Source organism: Cetorhinus maximus, chromosome 4 (genome assembly GCF_964194155.1).
Source record: "Cetorhinus maximus chromosome 4, sCetMax3.hap1.1, whole genome shotgun sequence".
NCBI lineage: Eukaryota > Metazoa > Chordata > Chondrichthyes > Lamniformes > Cetorhinidae > Cetorhinus > Cetorhinus maximus.
In genome coordinates, this window is record NC_135882.1 from 85,791,142 (window position 1) to 85,810,654 (window position 19,513).

At 43.6% G+C, this 19,513-nt stretch overlaps 1 protein-coding gene across 2 annotated transcripts in view; it reads right to left on the reverse strand.

The window, feature by feature from the left end:
• LOC144679734 (clavesin-1-like) overlaps positions 1 to 14,955 on the reverse strand; it is a 138,156-nt gene extending 123,201 nt beyond the window's left edge. The window contains exons 1-2 of one of the 2 annotated variants that reach the window (XM_078540434.1): positions 14,228 to 14,955; positions 12,068 to 12,662 (exon numbers count right to left, since the gene is read on the reverse strand). In XM_078540434.1, coding sequence (XP_078396560.1) covers positions 12,068 to 12,456 — 389 coding nt within the window. In that variant the 5' untranslated portion in view covers positions 12,457 to 12,662; positions 14,228 to 14,955. Of the gene's footprint in view, positions 1 to 12,067; positions 14,031 to 14,227 lie in introns of those variants that run through there. The other variant, XM_078540433.1, reaches the window with a different exon arrangement.
• Positions 14,956 to 19,513: the final 4,558 nt, after the last annotated feature.

Here is a 19,513-nt window from a genome sequence, read left to right on the forward strand (position 1 = left end):
CTTACCCGCAATGGAGAGGGAGCGTCGCTCCCACATGCCCAGTTTCCTTTTCACCATAGCCACTCGCTCCTTCCAGTTTCTAACGCATGCCCCGGTCCCTCCGAACCATATCCCCAGCACCTTCAGGCCGTCAGCCCTGACAGTGAAGGGGACAAAGGATCGGTCAGCCCAGTTCCCAAAGAACATGGCCTCGCTCTTCCCACGATTTACCTTGGCTCCCGAGGCCAGTTCGAACTGGTCGCAGACGTGCATCAGTCTGCGCACCGACAGCGGATCCGAGCAGAAGACGACGACGTCGTCCATGTACAGGGAGGCTTTTACCTGAGTGCCTCCACTGCCTGGGATCGTCACTCCTCTTATGCCCGGATCCTTCCTGATGGACTCGGCAAAGGGTTCTATGCAGCACACAAAAAGGACAGGCGAGAGAGGGCAGCCCTGCCTGACTCCAGATTTAATCGGAAAGCTATCTGTTTCCCACCCATTGATTGAGACTGCGCTACTGATGTTAGTGTAGAGCAGTTGGATCCAATTTCGAATTCCCTCCCCAAAGCCCATTTTGGAGAGCACATCCCCCATGTAGGTGTGCGATATTCTGTCAAAGGCCTTCTCCTGATCCAAGCTGATGAGGCAGGTATCCACACCCCTGTCCTGTACATAGGCAATCGTATCCCTGAGCAGCGCCAGGCTGTCAGAGATCTTCCTGCCTGGCACAGAGCAGGTCTGGTCAGGGTGAATCACCAATTCCAGAGCGGATTTGACCCGGTTGGCGATGACCTTGGACAGAATCTTATAGTCCATATTCAACAGTGAAATGGGTCGCCAATTTCTAATTTCCTCCCTTTCCCCCTTGTGCTTGTAGATGAGGGTGATGATGCCTTTCCTCATGGATTCTGACATGCTGCCGGCCAGGAGCATACCCTCGTACACTTCTAGCAGGTCTGGGCCGATCAAGTCCCACAGAGCCGAATACAACTCCGCCGGCAGGCCGTCGCTTCCGGGGGTTTTACTCTTCTCGAAGGACTCGAGGGCCTTAGTCAGTTCGTCAGGAGTTAGCGGTTTGTCTAGGCTCTCCCGCGTACTGTGGTCTAGGACCTCCGTGATAGAGGACAGGAAGGACTGGGAGGCCGTGCTGTCCGTGGGCTTCACGTCATACAGTCCGGCATAAAAGGATTTGCTGATCCTCAGAATGTCGGACCGTGATGACTTTACTGAGCCATCTTCTTCCTTCAGGCTGCTGATCACAGAGCGCTCTCTGTGTACCTTTTGGAAGAAGAAACGTGAGCACGTCTCATCCTGCTCCACGGAGCGGACTCTGGAACGGAAGATGATCTTGGAGGCCTCCGAGGCAAAGTGCGAGGCTTGCTGGCCCTTCACCTCTTGGAGCTCCTCCTTGACATCGACCCCCATCGACCGCAGCCGGAGCAGATTCTGCATCTTTTCCTGGAGTCGGGACATTTCCCTCTGTTCCTTTCTAGCTTTCTGGGTGCCTTTGAGGATGAAAAACCTCTTGATGCTTCCCTTGATCACTTCCCACCAGTGTGTCAGGGACTCAAAGAGGGGTTTCACGGTTCTCCAACCTTTGTAATCCCTCTTGAGCTCCTCAATGTTCTCTGGGGTCAGCAGTTGCACATTTAGCTTCCATGCCCCCCTGCCCACCCTCAGGTCTTCCTCCAAGTGGCAGTCCGCCAGTAGGAGGCAGTGGTCAGAGAAGAACACCGGCTTGACGTCGGTGGATCTGACTGTGAATGCACGGGACACAAACAGGAAGTCTATCCTGGAACGAATGGACCCGTCTGGCCGCGACCAGGTGTATCTACGCTGCGCTCCGTCTGCAGGGTTGCTGAAGACGTCGTGCAGCTTGGCATCCTTAACTGTTTCCATCAGGGATCTGGACGTAGCGTCCAATCTGCTTCCGGCCCTGCCGGATCGTCCAGCCGCATCGATGATGCAGTTGAAGTCCCCGCCCAGAATGACCGGCCTGGAGGTCGCCAGCAGCAGTGGGAGCTGCTGAAAAACCTCCAGCCGCTCAGCCCCTTGTGCCGGGCCGTACACGTTAATTAACCGGAGTGGAGCGTTCTTGTACATTACGTCTGCTACCAGGAGTCGCCCGCCCACCACCTCCTTGACCTCGGAGACGGTGAAGTTGCCTCCCCGCAGCAGAATACCCAGGCCGGAGGAACGAGAGTCGTTTCCGCCCGACCAGATCGATGGCCCGTGGGACCACCATCGTGACCATTGCCTGTAGGAGCTGAGGTGCGGTATCGCACACTCCTGCAGAAACAACAGGTCAGCTTTGACCTTGGCTAGGTAGTCCAAGGTCGCAACACATCGCGTAGTAGATTTAATGCTACGCACATTTATGGATACAATCTTTAAACCCATATTAAAGCATTTATTCTCCTACCAAACCCACTGTCTCTGAGAGTCCCAGACCTTTAGTCTGCTCCTTCATACCCGTAGTGAGCTCAAATTCCTTCACTTTGGATGGGCTGAGGTAGATCTCCTTGGCCGTGTTCTGCTCCGGTGGCATCTGGAGGTTCACGTAGTGAGCGGATTTTGAGATGACCTTTGCTGGAGAAGCTTCTCCAAAACTCACCCCCTCTGGGGGGTTGCTGTTCCCGGCTTCCTGGAGCTGGGGTGCGATGATTGCCTCACTGCTCCCAGATTCCAGGGGCTGTGGTGCACTGGCCTCCTCAGGTTGCAGGCAAAGTTGGGGTGCGTTGGTCTCCTTGTTGTCTCCAATTTTCTGGAGCTCGGGTGTCTCGTCCTCCAACGCCCTGGAGCTTTGCCGCCTCTTCTGTCGGTGCCGCTCTGGCACTTCCTCATCCGAAGAGCTGCTGCCCTTGTCATCCGTGTCGGATGGGAGACGCCTCTTGCCGCTTCTCTGGGAAACGCCTTTGCTTCTTCTTCGCTCCCTCTTACTTTTCTTGTTCTTCACCGTCCGCCACTCCCCCTGCTGCTTTTCCACTGCTGCCTCCTCCTCCATTGATTCGCTGTCCTGAGGACTGGAAGGTTCAGGGGGTGGTGCTGTTGATTGGCTCTCTGTTGCCTCAATCTCTTTCTCCACCTTGTCTCTCTCTGTGTCCTCCTTTGTCCCGTTGAGCTCCCTGGGGGCCTTGGTGGTTGGAGTGACACGGAACATTTCTTCTGCTTCCCCGTGGTCGGCTTTGGCTGCCTGTGCGTAAGTACGGCAGCGTTTGGGGCAGGTCCTGTAGAGGTGACTTGCCTCGCCACACAGGTTGCAGCACTTGGCCTGTTTGCAGTCTTTTGTCTGGTGCCCTTCCTGTTTGCAGATCTTGCAGAGGGAGGCGCTGCAGTTGGCCGCCACATGACCAGCCTTGCCGCATGAGCGACAATGCTTGGGTTGCCCAGCGTAGACCAGGTAGCCACGGTTTCCCCCGATAGCGAAACTGGAAGGAGGGTGGAAAATGGCTCCCTTACCATCGGTCTTTAGCGTGACCTTAAACAGGCGTTTGCCTGTCCAGATCCCCAAGTCGTCTCGAATCTCAGTGCCGCTCCCCACCTTATCGAAGTACCTGGTGAGGAAGGTGACCACATCGGCGACAGGGACGAAGGGGTTGTACACATGCACCATCACCTCACGTTCCCGTTGCAACGGCAGAGAAAAGTGCGGCTCCGCCGTCAGGATCTTCATCTCCGGCAGGTCTCTCTTCTCCTCGAACACCCTCAGGAGCCGGACGCAGTCTGCCACTTGCTTGAACGTCACGTCAAAATAACCACCTTTGCGGGAGTCGTGCAGGGTGAAGATCTCCGTAGCTTGGAAGCCGCACGCCTTCAACAGGATCCTCCTGGTGAAGAAGCCCCGATCCATAGGTGATCCTCCTTCGTCGCTGTGGTTCACCGTGACTCGGACGGTGATAGGTAACCCACGGTATGAATTCGGATTGCGATTGGTTTTCGCCCTTCCATCCCGACCTTGCCATGGCAGGACCATGGTGTCGCCCCTGCAACACTACACTTGATCTTAGCCAAAAGGCCGAGAAGCGATTGTTATTTTCAACAAGCACTGACGCAGGACACTCTTCCCTGACTGCTTCACCGCGATGCTGACTGCAGGACACTCTTCCCTGACTGCTTCACCGCGATGCTGACTGCAGGACACTCTTCCCAGACTGCTTCACCGTGATGCTGACTGATGTCTTGGGAAGTGATGTTCTTCACTTTAAGGAAAATTCAACTCTATGGTCTAAATGCACTTATGAAATGGTTAATACTAAGCCACAGCTTTGGAGAAATAAATTGTTGCCTTAAATAAAACAAGGAATGAATGTTATTGACAGCATTGGATATACTTATGCCAAAGAGTAAAATTTGGCTAATTATTGGTCTATGTAAATGACATGTTTTGATACCCAAAGAAAATCCTGTTATGGGGTAATCCACTCCGATGTGATAGATATTATGGAATAAAAGCCCAGCAACAATTGTCACAATCAACAATGGTGACTTGCAATTATACAGTGTCTTTAACATAGTAAGAACAGCTTAAAATGCTTCACAGTTATTTTGTTGCACGATTGGCAAAAGGGTATAATGATTTTTCTATATTTCTTTGTTGTGAGGATGCACTTTAATTTCCTATGGACCCAGAAGCTCTTATTAAAAACAATCAAACACCTATTCCACATACAAGAGTGAGAGAACCAAGTATGGCAGCAACAAGAAGGGAGCTGAGTTATACTTATGCCTTGGAGAGACAAGGTATCATTTCAGTTTCAAATAAACAATTTTTCCAATATACTATTCTGGATAATCATTGTGCTAAACTTAAAAGTCCATATTTGAAATACTTCTTTCCTGGTTTAAAAATCAAGTAGAAATACGTGATTTGATATGAGATCCTCAAAACAAACTAAACTCCCACAGAGGCCCTTAACCTATAAATTTCATCCTGTATGTGATTTGTTTCTGTAGCTCATTCAGAGAAGCAAATATACAACTTTACTCTTCAGCCCCAGTTAGCCTAATTAGCTCTGATTCATGATGCATAATAAACAGTCTTAAGGAATATTTGTGTCAAGAAGTCCCTCCATGTCAGGTTTAATACTAACAGCCTTTACCCATTCTGTTGAATGTGTATAAACATCCTCTTGAGCAAAATTAAAAATGACAAGTAGCAATATTGGCAACTTAGCCATGGCCTGTGGAAAAACATCCTGAACAATGAAAAATTATGATTCTAAGCCTGGCTCACCTCAGCCTAACTGTCTGGTCTGTTACAGCTATAGTTTATAGAACAGATACAGATTTATAACAATTCTTTGAAAGATTACCAGAATATGACTTTAAAAAGCTACTGTATTTCTGAACTCACTTTAGGCTACTTGAAATTTTCATCTGTACAAACCATGAAGATTGTCAGACAAATGATTGAATCATACTTTTTGATGAATTAATTTTTAAAAATTCTTTCATAGGATGTGGGCTTTGCTGGCAAGGCCAGCATTTGTTGCCCTTGAACCGAGTGGCTTACTGGGCTATTTCAGAGGGCATTTAAGAGTCAACCACATTGCTGTAGGTCTGGATTCACATGTAGGCCAGACCAGGAAAGGATGGCAGATTTCCTTCCCTAAAGGGAATTAGTGAACCAGATGGGTTTTTACAACAATCAATGATAGTTTCATAGAGCTGAATTTTACCTACCATGGGTGGGCGCGCAGCCGACCCAATCGGGCGTAAAATCGTGCGAGAAGATGTCAGGCGAGAGTCCAACGTCATCGCGCACTTGCGCGATATTTCACTCGGCGGGCACATGCAAAAGTCATAAAAGCGCCTGCCGACAGTTAAGAGGCCAATTAAGCTCATTAATGGCGCAATTCCCTCCGATTTTTCTTGGCCTGTCCAACCTTACAGTTGGCAGATGGGCAAATCGGCCAGGCGGCTTTTACGTTTTTCATCAAACCTCATCTAAGGGCGGGATGAAATTTCCGCTATGAAATAAAATTAAAATAAATATCTGTGGGCAGCATTTCTATCAGCTATATTTTCAGGTGACTGAATGTGATGCAAGGACATTTTTTTCAGCTTTTAAAACCTTGATTTGGGCATTTTCAGGTCTGCAGCTCCCTAAGGCAACTGTCTGCCTTCAGGGAGCTTTCTCGCAGTGCTCACCCACGCCTGCGGTGATGTCGTCGCCCGCCCTCTTCCCATCCCCACCCTGGCAGCGCTGAGCTTTACAGTGCGCGTTTCACACTGGTTGGCCATTAATTGGCCAGCCAGGTGAAATCACAGCCAGCTGCCGATCGTGCTTGAGGGCTCGTTCCTGGGTTCATCAATCGCGTGCGCCCGACAAAGGTAAAATTCAGGCTATAGTCACCATTACTGAGGCTAGCTTTATATTCCAGGTTTATTCAATTGCATTTAAATTTATACCACAAGTACAGTATTACAAATCAGCCATATAAAACTTCACTATTGCGTTGCAGTTTAAAAATTCTGCCCTTATAAAGGCAATATTTTATCTCACTCATAATCCATTCACTTATGCAGAGTTAAAATGAGGCCCCTAATGTCAGAATGGCATGTCTAGTAGCTTAGTTTTTTTAAATTTATTCTTCCATGGGATGTTGGCATCACTGGCAAGACCAGCATTTGTTGCCCATCCCTAATTGCCCTTGAACTGTGTGGCTTGCTAGGCCATTTCAGAGAACGATTAAGAGTCAGTCACATTGCTGTGGATCCGGAGTCACATGCAGGCTAGACCAGGTAAGAATGGCAGATTTCCTCCCCTAAAGGACATGAGTGAATGAGATGGGTTTTTTTACTACAATTGATGATAGTTTTCAATTCCAATTTTTTTTTTAATTGAATTTAAATTCCACCAGCCACCATGGTGGGATTGAATCCTTGCCCCTGGGCCTCTGGATTACGAGTCCAGTGACATTACCACTAAGCCACTGACTCCACTAAATTGAAAGAAACTTAATTGGCTTTAGTTTTTTATTTTTATTTTTTTAATAATAAAAGCATTTGACCTTGGGTGTTGGGCTTTGCTTTGGAAACAATACAAGGATATGTTTAAATAGAGCATGTGAAATGATAATAGGACATTCATTCAATGGTAATTTCAAAAGTGACATATTCTGCCATCTCTTTAAAACCCTTCTACAAAATTTTAAAATTATTTTATATATTATTTGTTATATGTTGTAATGTTCTTTCCGCATAAAGTGCATCCACAGTTCCACAACACCAAAACTGAAATAGGATATCCAAATGGGAAAGTAAGGTTAACATTTCAGGTTGAGCTTTTCACTGCAACTGGAAATTGTCTTTTTCCCCCAAATGCTGACTAACCTGCTCTGGGCTTCAGCCCTGTCTATTTTTGAGTTCCAATAAACACAGCCTTCCAGTTTAGCTTGAAAGCTAAAGCAATATGATGATTTTATTACAGTTTTTAACACAATTGCAGGATATTGCACTTTATTTTCAATGTTTTCATGGGTGTATTATAGACCTAATTTTTGACATGTGATGTTGAGCTGAATAAAGTGACAAACACCATTTCATACGTATTACTATGAAATTTCAGTTTAAATAAAATAATTAGCAATTGTAGCGGTTCTGATGAAAATATTTGCATAATAAGTCTTTCTTTAGAAAGTGCAAGCATAGGTATAACATTAAGGATCTTGTAATTAGCTGGTGACCTCTTTTAACCTTTTTTGGTTCAATTATTTCAGTGAGGAAAACTGTAGAATGTTACAAACTGAAAGCAGACAAGAAACACAAAACTTTGAATAATTTAGTGATTGAAAGCTATGAAAAAAGTCACTCCTCGGTGAATCAATTTAAACCAAGATCAAGAACCACATAACTATACACCAGATAAACAGGGCTCCAAATATAGTATTTGGTGTGTTAATAGCTAGGAGTAGGAAGTTAATTTTGTTATAACTTAAAGCTGCAGTTATATGGCTGCATAAAGTGAAATCATCCTGTTTTAATCAGGAGAAGTTGCTGCAGTTTCAGTCATATTTGCTGCAGTTCATAGAGATCACTTTTAAATAGATTCTATGGGCAGAATTTTTCATATGGTGGGCGGGTTCAGCAGGAGAAGGTGGGGGCGGTTGCAGAGCCGATCACCGCCCACGATCGGCTCTGCACCGCCATTTTACGCGGGCGGGCCAATAAAGGCCCGCCCAGCGTAATACGCGAGCGGTAGCACTCAGGGCTACCTGTACGGGCAGGGGGAGCAGAGAGAGTCGGGACCAGCGCTCTTTCATGCATGCGTGCGAAAGAGTGCTTCAAAATCCCTGAGGCACGGAGCTGCCTCAGGGAGATTGAATCGATGTTCAAAAAATTAAATGAAAGGTTTAAAAATTTATTTAAACATGTCCCCTCATGTCACATGAGATGGCATGTTTTTATATGTATGAAATTTTTAAAATTCATTTAATAAAAGCTTTAGGAAACCTCATCCCGCTCAACTCTTAAGGTTGGATGGGCAGCGTTAACAATGACAATAATTATTTTGTTAATGACCTTAATAGGCTGTTTACATTTCAACGGGTGCACAGCTGACTCCGGCGCACGCCCACTGAATGAAATATCGCAGGACTGCACAATGACATCGGGACACACGCCCGACGTCGTTGTACCGGCATGTCAGGCCCGCCCCCGCGCGCCAACTGAAAAATCCTGCCCTATGAATAATTTTTTTGAGTAAATAAGCTTTGATTGCTTCGCTGTTGCTTTCAGATTTCAAGGGACAGAATTTTTGCAGAATTGCACCAATCTCTGCCTTAACCTTAGTGTCAGATTGATCAAAACCCTGCAGAGAGACATGAATGTTGTTTCTCTAGGGCTTCTCTAGAATGTTGTTTCTCGAGGGTTTCTGCTGAAGTTACGGTGTAAAATTGGGACAACCCAACATAAATTCCATACTTAAATCCTTTGAGAATATGATGGGAGTATTCATGTTCATAAGAAATGAGAGCCAGAAATTTAAGAAAGATATATGGGACTTAGATGCAGATCATAAGTAACAAGGAGGAAATGGGGCCTCTCTACTGAGAAAAGCGCATGTGCATCAAAGGAAAATATCTATAGAATAATATGTTTAGCTGGAGCTAGAGCTGTACACATTTAGGAAGGCTAGACAAGCTAGTGAGAGAGCCTGGAAGAAGCCCAGTGATAGATAGTGTTGTAGAGGGGAACAATGTAGAGGGAACAAATAAAAGGCCTTTAAACTCAATACTTGCAGATCCCCTCAAAACTCAAAGTTATAGGCAGAAAAATAATGTCCTTTGGTATACTTTCAATGTTAGTTAAAGAAGGACAGTTCACCAAGAAATTGAGCATGTAAATAGCTGGCTGTCAGTAGGTGAGAAAATAATTCCTGTTACTTTCATATGTGTAAAGAGGAGAGGAATTTATTGAGCTTTATGTGTCAGAGAAACTGAAAGGTAAATACATTGATTCTGGGAAATGGAAAGTTACACAACAAACTACTTTGGCTTGATATTTTTGATGTAAAGAGACAAAGCTAATGCAAAGGATTACAGACCAGGTCAGCACAAGAAGGACAGCAGTTTGCTTGAAGCAGAGATAAGGAGGGTATGTGTAAACAGGAAAGTTCCATTAATGGGTGACTTTAATAAATGTTATATAAATTGGGAATATCTAAATTGTTTGGAAGTTAAGTTGATACAATTCATGACTCAGTGTGATGCAGAAGCCATAAGAGACATTAACCTCATGCTAGTAATAATGCCCACACAGTGACTACATTTGACAAGATCCCAGATACAGAAGTACAGATATTTTAATAATTTTAAAAGATCAAAATTCAAAAAAATGAAACAACAACTTAAAGACTGGGGGCGATTTGTTTAACAGCATGTCAGCCAAAGACAAGTGGAACACCTTTAAAGGCATAATATTGAGTATGCACAAAAATAAGATTGGTTACTTAGGGTTAGCAAGTATCTGCTAAACAAATGAGACTCCATTTGGATTAATAGGTTAATCAGGAAATAAATGAATTTTACAAATTCTGAAGGATGAAATGTAAATTAGTTAATTGAGATGAATATAGAAACATGTAGAAACATATTAATGCTGGTCAGAGAAGCTAAGAGATATCTGGACAGGATTGCAGACACAAGCAATAATAGCAAGAAACTTCCAAAGTAGGGAGACAGAAACGAGATAAGAGCCATAACAGATGTAATGGAACTGAAACCGAAGATGAGCATAAGATAGTTAATATTCTGAATGATTACTTCCTTAAAGTATTCATAAGGGAGGAAATGAATAAGATGTCTTCCCTAAGTAATCATACATAAATAGAGTTACTGGCTTTGATATAAAGAGGTGGAAGTCCTAGGCAGTCTATATCTTATCTTCATGGAAAAATGTTAATCACCCAAAATACTAAGAGGATAGTGGAGGAAGTGGCACACTATAAACTGATAATGTTAAAGCCAGTTTCAGAAAGGGACAAAGCAGATGCAGGTAACTTAAAGATTTACTTTAATAGCATATAAAATAATTAAATTGATTATCAGGAGCAAACTTTAGAATTAGCTGTGTAATAATAAACTCGTAAACAACAGCCAACATGGATTTAGAAGAGAAGATACTGCCTGACTAAACTTTTAGACCTTATTGAAGAAGCAACATCTCAAGCGAACTGTAGAAAACTTTACGACATAGTGCACCCAGACTTTCAAAAAGCATTTGTCAAGTGAAATGTTGCAGGGATCAGTATTAGGGCCATCACTGTTTCTAGTTTACATCCATCACTGGATTCCAAAATTCAACACAAATTGATTAAATTTCCCGGTGTTGCAATTGGGAGAGGAAATTGATTCTGAAGAGGTAACTTGGGAAGCATAAAATAAATTAGACAGTATATGTAGGTGGGTAAAATGATGACAGATGAAATTCAATGCCGACAGAGTTCTACAGGTTGGAAGAAAACTTTGTAGTACACATTCTCTACAAATTATACCAAAATAGCTAATCGTGAGTTGAAAGAGAACTAGAGTCTTGGTAGCCTCAATGAGGGAGATGTTGTGGCCTCCCATTCAATGATGGCAGTAATGCCCCAAAAAGGATGAGGAATGACGAAGACATTTTCTGCCTGCAGCTTTCAGGCTCTTTAATGAGGACCAGCCTGTAAAAGAGTTGAGGCTTCCTGTTGACATTACTGAGCTGTATATCAGTGCACTTTAATACCTGGGCTCCCAAAACCCACATGGAACAAACTACACCAACATGTCCAACTGTTGAATCAACAAAGCAAGTACCCAAATTGGTAGAGGGCAAGTCAGAGAAACTCATGCTCAAAGTATCTAGTGCTCTGGCCAGACCACATCTTGATTCCAGTGTCCAGTTTTGGTCAGTAGAACTCAGGGATATTTGCAAGCTCTGAGGGCATTACCAAGAAGAGAAGGCTGGTCCCTAGTGTCAAAATTGCTGAGGCATGAGGAAAGACTTAAAAAACAAGCATTGAAAGGAGGTGATTGAGAGACCATCTATTGATGTGTATAAGAAAGCAAATTGTATGGAAAAGGTAAATGCAGAAAATTAATTTAAACTGAATTGTAAAAGTAGGACAAGGGGTTAACAATTCAAACTAATAAAAGGTAAAACTTTAAACTGGTGTCACAGAATTCTTCCCACAGAGAGTTTTGGATAGAGGAGAAGAAACAAAAACCATGAATGTTTTGATGGAAGGATTGTAGGATCGCTCTGGGTGGATCGGCTAAAATATGTTGAATAGTCTTTTTCTGTAATTATCTTGTGATTTGTTTATATGTAAATGTTTGAAGTGCTCTGAAAGTTAAAGGTCCTTTTAACTCAGAATTAATGCAGTACTGAAGTCATATTCTCCAGGCATTGTCAAGACCAAGCATTGGGAGACAGAATCCCTCAAATAATGGCTTTGTAGTTAAAAAAATGTAATTTTAACTGTCCTATTTTATTATTTCAGTATCTGTGTAATAAGACCCTATCTGTGAGGCTGTTTGTGAAACACGTTTAACCCACTGTGTGCGGTCAAACATTAAGTAAGGAAAAGTACAATCTTTACATTTACCTACTCTGGTCCCAGTTGGCAGCGAACAGTGCCAGAATCTTCCTACCATAGTGATCTGGCTGTTGAAGTACTCCTGGAAAGCCATCCATCAGAGCCCGTTTGATGCCAGGGTCATCGGCTTTGAAGTTTTTGAACATGTCCAGGTTTTGTTGCCGATACTGGAAATACTGAGCAAGCAGTCTGAAGGCCTCGAAGTGGTTAAACTTCCTGGCTCTCAGAAAGCGCAGGATGAAGGCATCGTCCGTGCGGAGGAAGCCGATATCAGGGCGGGTGATGATCATGTCTCTGACCTGCTGGATGTCCTGGTGTAAGGCGTCTGGATTCTCATTCAGCTCCAGCCGAGATTTCTCGATGATTTCAGCGCTGAGCCCGGATTGCAGATGGGTCATTTTAGCCACAACAACATAAACAACGACCCTTGCTCTGATTTTCTGACGACTCACGAATAATGATCAGACTTCACCGTCACAACCAGTGTTGTGTCCATGGCCCTTTCTAACAGCCGATGAAACCGTCAGTAGCGTTGGCTTATTCCACATTCTCTTCCATCTGTTGACAAAATATGGTGCTGAAGCGAACCCACATGGCTGACTTTCTGGAGCATATATGTGTATATAAGAGAGAAATGTTATCCGTTACTATAGAACCATATAATGTCCATATTCACAGCATCTACTCAGCCCTTACACTCTATTCATTACAGTGTGTCCCATGGACACTGTAGTTCAAACGATCGCTCCAGCCCTGCCTCCACTTAGCCACATGTGAATCTATAAGTAAAAATAATTTGGAGAAGAAAGATATATATTTGTTGTAAGAAATATATATATTTGTTGAAATGTTAAAACTTTTGCCATTCTCTTGACGCTTCTACTAAATGGGGTTAACGTGAAATGATAAATACTGACTGACTCTTAGATAGTAGCTTAAGGGAAACGAATGAACTTGACCCTCTCATATTAAAGTTCGATGCCTCACGTTAAACATTTTACATTTCTGTTTAAAAATGAGGTATCTTCAAAGATGACGGGATGTAACAGATGATTTGAAAAGCCACGGGTTTATAATTGCTAAAAATAGTGTAGACTCCTGGAATTCGCTGTCCAAGCCAGTAAAAATCGTGGAATCCCAAAAAATAAAAGCAACATTTTCTTGTTTAATCACCGTAACACAGTAAACCTAACTGGAAACACAATAAGAAATGGTGTCTTATAACCCCTGGTTTAAAAACCACCCTGTGATCTCATGGCATAAAATTGAGATTTGTTTTGTTTTAACACTGGCCCTGGTTTTGTGTCCGCTCTCCATGGTTTGATAGAAATATTTACACTTACTGTTTTTCTGCAGATTCCCTCATTGACGGTCGCTAAAAATTTAATTTTCTTGTGCTATCTCCCTAGACTTCGTTTATGTAGAATTCTCTTGATTCTTTTGAGCCTCGTGCAAGGGATCAATTTTGCTAAAAGCTTCGATTTGTGTTTGCCTCCAAAAAAGGAAAGCAAATGCGGCCTGTACCCGTGGCATGTAGTGTGATCAGCTCTGTGTGACCACGGCCCAGGTCTAAAAATGGAGCTGGGAACAAGTGAGGGAGTTGCACAGAGTCAAGGATAAACTGAGGTGCCCTCAGGTTTATAATGACATCTACAATCTGTAATCCCAAACCCGAGTACCAAGCAAAGCTTTTCCATTCAAAGTGTGTCAGGTAAGCTGCTGTATCAAATGAGATCAAACCCAATCAGGCGGGGGTGAACCGCCACAGTTTTAAGCCGTTTACATCGAAAGATTCGCACATTCATTTCAATGTTCCGGCTGATATGCACTTATTTAATCCTGAATTCCAAAACCTAACAGGAGGGGGAAAAAAAATGGATATTGTCTTAGGCAAAAATAGATGAGGAATTGCTGCTCCTCATCTATCAGAGAGACAGACAGCTATTTACTGTCTCTGCAACACCACTGATATCGTGAAGAAACCACACACATTGCTGCTGAAGAATTGGCTTAGCCTGAGCCAGCTGAGTGGGTACATGCGGATGAATTGCAGATGGAGGAACTGTCCATGCAGGGAATAGCTGGCAAGCAGCCATTGAGAATAAAATACTTTGATGCTGCAATAATGAAGGACAATGAATGCTACCGCTCTAAGAAGTGAAACCTCACCTTGGCTTGGGATTTTATTTTTTTTGCTTTTTGTGGTTTTTTTAAAAATTCTCCTCTCCTGCAATGTCGTCTCCTCAGCTGGACAGTGGAATGAAGCCTTTGCCAACAACCGATTTCTCCTTAGTGCTTTGAATAAAAAGCCCCCAGACCCGCTATGATGCCAGCAAGGGGCGTGTGTATGCAACACACCGGGAGGCGACGACCGGGTCCTAACGCCTACTGGGTCTCGTCTACTGACTCCAACCATCTGGCAAAGTGACCTCCCACTATCACAATACATCTTTTTTCCTGTTCTCCTGATATATCTTTGTATAGCGAGAAGTATTTCTGTTTTTAAAGTGTTTACACTTTACTTTTTCCATTAAGATTTAATTCTCTTTCACTACTACCTCAAGTGACTGAATGTATCAACTTTAAATTGAATGGGTTCCCATAAACTTAGTTATTTTCCACATTTCATAAGAAATGCAATGTAAATTAAATAGTCGTTTCTTGAAATTTGAGCTGGATTTCCTGCCTTTATCTCAGCTTTATTTATTTAGTTGTTCCTGGATTCTGCATACACTGTTGATATCAAACCCATTGGCAATGATTTGCAGTAATACATTCAGATAATTATGTTTCAAATATTTTGGCACAATAATGGTTTAAAATAATGTTGATAATCAACACTTCCAGTCAGAAAAGTTGGATTCAACCAGGCAGAGTTTATAACCAGGATGTTTGGAATTCAGCTTAATCAACTGGAATCTTCTTTTTAAGCAACCCCTTGGGATCGAGGAGGACTTGCGTCCAGTCTGATACAATGGGTTCTGAAATGGCTGATAATCAACTGGAGTACAATCTAGTGGGCTTTAGGGCTGTGGGGTAATTGTGGTTATGTGATTGAACTGGGCCAACTTGTCCTTCTTCCACCCATTGTGTTGTCCCCACAGTGACAGTTACCATCATTTAATGTATTCATGTACTGACATCAAAACAAGTGGCACATTGTTTATGGTAACAATGCCTGAGGAGATTGCAGCTTGACCAGGAGACTGCCTTCAAAACACCATTAGATTGAATGAAAAGCACTACATCCCACAGCAACAAGTGTATCTACCATAAAAGGAAGAGAATTGCTGAAACTACAAATTGATTCCCATGTCCTGATCCCTGTGTACTTCACTGCTCCTGCCTCAGATCATCTGCTGCTGAAACTCTCATGCATACTTTTCTTACCTCTAGACTTGACCATTCCAATGCACTCCTGTCCAGACACCCACCTTCCAACCTCCATAAACTTAAAGTCATCCAAATCTCTGCTGCCAATACCTAACATGCGGCAAGTTCTGTTCACCTATTACCCTTGTGCTCACCCACATTGGCTCCTCATTGAGCAACACCTTAATTTTAAAATTCTCATTGTTGTTTTCAAACCCCCCCATGACTCCCCCCCCCCCCCCCCCCCCCCCCCCCACCAACTCTGTAACCTCCTCCAGCCCCACAACCCTTGATATGTTTGCACCAATCTAATGCTGGGCTACTGTGCATCCCGGATTTAAGTTTCTTCACCATTGGTGGCATTGCTTTCAGTTGCCTAGATCCTAAGCTCCGGAATTCCCTCCCTAACCTCCTCTACCTCTCTACCTCACTTTCCTTTTTTAAGGCAGTAAGAGGTTACCTACCTCTTTGACTAAGCTTTGGTCATTTGCTTATGTGGTTCAATGTTAAAATTTGTTTGTAACAATCCTGTGAAGCTCCTTGGGATGCTTTACTATGTTAAAGGTGCTTTATAAGTGCACATTATTGTTGTTGTTCTTGATCACTGGCACTGAACCTCATGTGCTGACCCCCTTTGCCTCTTCTTGAGTTCTCTACCAGAAGGCAGGTCCGACCGACAGCGCTGCAATCTCTACTCCTGCCGGAACAAATGTTGGCACCAATCTGATCCACACCAGCCATTCAGCCAACTGTGCCAACTGGCCCTCCAAGGAGTCCAAGTTGCTGTGGCAACATACACTTTTACATGGTAGAGGCTCCAATTTTGTTTCCATCACTTAACTGACCTAATTGACCATGTTATGAAGGTACATTGGCCATCAAGTCCTAGAGTGGGACTTGAACCTGGAGCTTCTGGTTCAGATGCTACCCACTGCACCACAGGATCTCCAGTCCCTCTCTACTGATCCTCTTATATTGATCCATTGTCCAGGTCCTTTGTACTGATCCCCTTGTAGCTATCCTTCTGTACTGATCCCTCTGTACTGATCCTTCTTGTACTGATCCCCTGTACTCAGAACATAAGAAATATGAGCAGTAGTATGTTATTCTGCCCCTTGAGTCTTCTCTGGCACTCAATAAGATCATGGCACATCAAAGAGCTCAAGTTACACCTTCCTGCACTATACCCAAATCTCTTGATTCTCTTGGTGTCCAAAAGTCTGTCAATCTCTGACTGAATACATTCAATGACTGAGTATCCACAGCTCTCTGGGTAGAGAATTCTAAAGGTTTAAATACAGAAATTTCTCCTCATCTCAGCCCTAAACTGTTGAGCCACTATTCCAAGACTGTAACAGTTAGTTCTAGTCTCCCAAGCTAGGGGAATCATCGTCCCAACATTTATCCAAACAAGTCCCATAAGAATTTTATATATTTCACTTATCACCTGTCATCCTTCTAAACTCTAGAAAATATAGTCCTAGATTGATATAATCTCTCCTCATTGAACAATCCCATCACCCCAGGAATCTATCTAATGGGCTTTTGTTGCACTCCATGTAATACAAATATTGGTGGCTCTGCAGTGCACCAACCACATTCTGAGAAAAATCTAGTGTGACGTCAAAGGAGAACAGGCAGTTGGTTCAAGGTTCTTGCAGCCTGCACAGATGAAAGCAGGGGACTCACCTGGGTGTCAGATAAGTGGCAGACTTGCAGGAAACCAGTTCAAAGTGGGAGGATATAAATCAGGACCAAGACTTGAAGCCTAAACTTACCTGGTAGTCGGAGAGACGGTGAAGCTGCATGGAACAGGTCCGGAGTGGGATGATGCAAATTGGGGCCGAGGCACAAGGCCTACACATACCTGTGTGTCGGAGACGCGGCGGACCTACGTGGAATCAGTGCAGAGAGGAACAATATAAATTGGGGATGAAACTTGAGACCTACACTTACCTGGGTGTTGGAGTCAGGTGCTTGGATCGGCACGTAGTGAATTTGAAGGAAGAGTGAAAGAAACAAACAATGACATCGCAGTAATGTCATAAGTTGATTGGCCAGTGAGGATCAACTGTAGCTAGATAAATTCACTACTTTTAGGAAAGCAGTGTAAAAAGCTGGATTATAGAAAACCATAAAAGTTTTACATAGGTAAAGTTTAACATAACCTTAAGTACCTACTTTATAGGCATAGGAGAAGCAGCGGATTGGTGGGTGAGTAAGGATGAGCAATTCTACTTTCTACTTTCTAGTCTCCAATTCATAGTAAATAGTCTGAAATTAAGCCTAAGGTACGGCAGGGCAGCTCTGCCACTTGGAATGTGCATCCTGAGACATGCGGGAAGTTGTGGATACTTCACATAGCCTAGATGAACAAATGTGCAGGAAGTGTCACCAGCTACTGAAACTTGAGCTCTGGGTTTCAGAACTCGAGCGATGGCTGGAGTCACTGTTCTGCATCAGCGAAGCTGAGAACTATGTGGATAGCACGTTTAAGGAGGTGGTCACGTTGCAGGTTAGGAGCATGCAGGCAGCGCAGGAATAGGTGACCGCCAGACAGTCTAGGGGTACCAGGTAGGTCGTGCAGGAGTCCCCTGAGTCCATCTCACTCACTAACCAGTTTTCCATTTTGGATACTGGATACTCAAAGGAATGTAGCAAGGGCCAAGTTTGTAGCACCATGGGTGGCTCAGCTATATAGGTGGGGAGGAAGAAGAATGGCAGTGCAATAGTGGTAGAAAATTCAATAATTAATGGAACAGACAGGTGTTTCTGCAGCTGTAGACGTGACTCCAGGATGGTGTGTTGCCTCCCTGGTGCACTGAGTGGCTGCAGGACATTCTTTGGGGGAGGGTGAACAGCCAGAAGTCATGGTTCACATTGGTAGCAATGACATAGGTAGGAAGAGGGAAGAGGTCCCGAAAGAAGATTTTAAGGAGCTAGGAAAGAGATTGAAAACAGGACATCCAAGGCAGTAATGTCAGGATTACTCCCAATACCACGTGCTATTGAGTATAGAAATAGGAGGATTGAGCGAATGAAAACATGGCTGGAGAAATGGTGTAGGAGGGTGCGATTTCTGGGGCATTGAGACTGGTTCTGGGGCAGATGGGATCTGTACAAAGAGGATTGGTTACACATTAGCAGGAGCAGGACTAATATCCTTGAGGGGAGATTTGATAATGCTATAGGGGAGGGTTTAAACTAGCTTGTCAGGGGGATGGGAACCCGAGAGGGAATTCAGATAGGAAAAAACAAAGCTGGTAATGGGAAGTAGAATAGTAGTAAACAAAAGTGAAAAGCAGCAGAAACAAATGCAAGCATCAAATAAAGTCAAAATACAGGATAATGTTAAAAAAGGCAGAATTAAAAGCACTCTATCTGAATGCACGCAGCATTTGCAAAATGGTAGGTGAATTGATGGCACAAATAGAAGTAAACGGGTATGATCCGATTGCCATTACAGAGACTTGGCTGCAGGATAACCAAGGCTGGGAACTGAATATTCAAGGATATTCAATATTTAGGAAGAACAGGCAAAAAGGTAAAGGAGGTGGGGTAGCACTGATAATAAGGATGAGATCAGTACATTAGTGAGAGATAATATTAGATTGGAAGATCAAGATGTAAAATTTGTTTGTGCGCATCTCAGAAACAGCAAGAGACACCAAACACTGATAGAAGTTTTTTACAGGCCACCAAACAGTAGTGGTGATGTGGGGCATGGTATAAATCAGGATATCAGAGGAGCATGTAACAAGGGCAATACAGCAATCATGGAAGACTTCAATCTACATATCGACTGGGTAAGTCTAATGAGCACTGATGCTGTGGAGGACGGGTTTCTGGAGTGCGTTAGGGATGGTTTTCTAGAGCAGTATGTTGAAGAACCAACTAGGAACAGGCTATTTTAGATCTAATGTTATACAACAGAAAGGACTGATTAATAATTTTGTTGTAAAAGAACCTTTAGGGAAAATTGACCATAATATGATGGAATTTTCCATTAAGTTTGAAAATTATAAAGTTCAATCCGAAACTAGGGTCTTAAATCTAAACAAAGGAAACTATGAACGTATGACG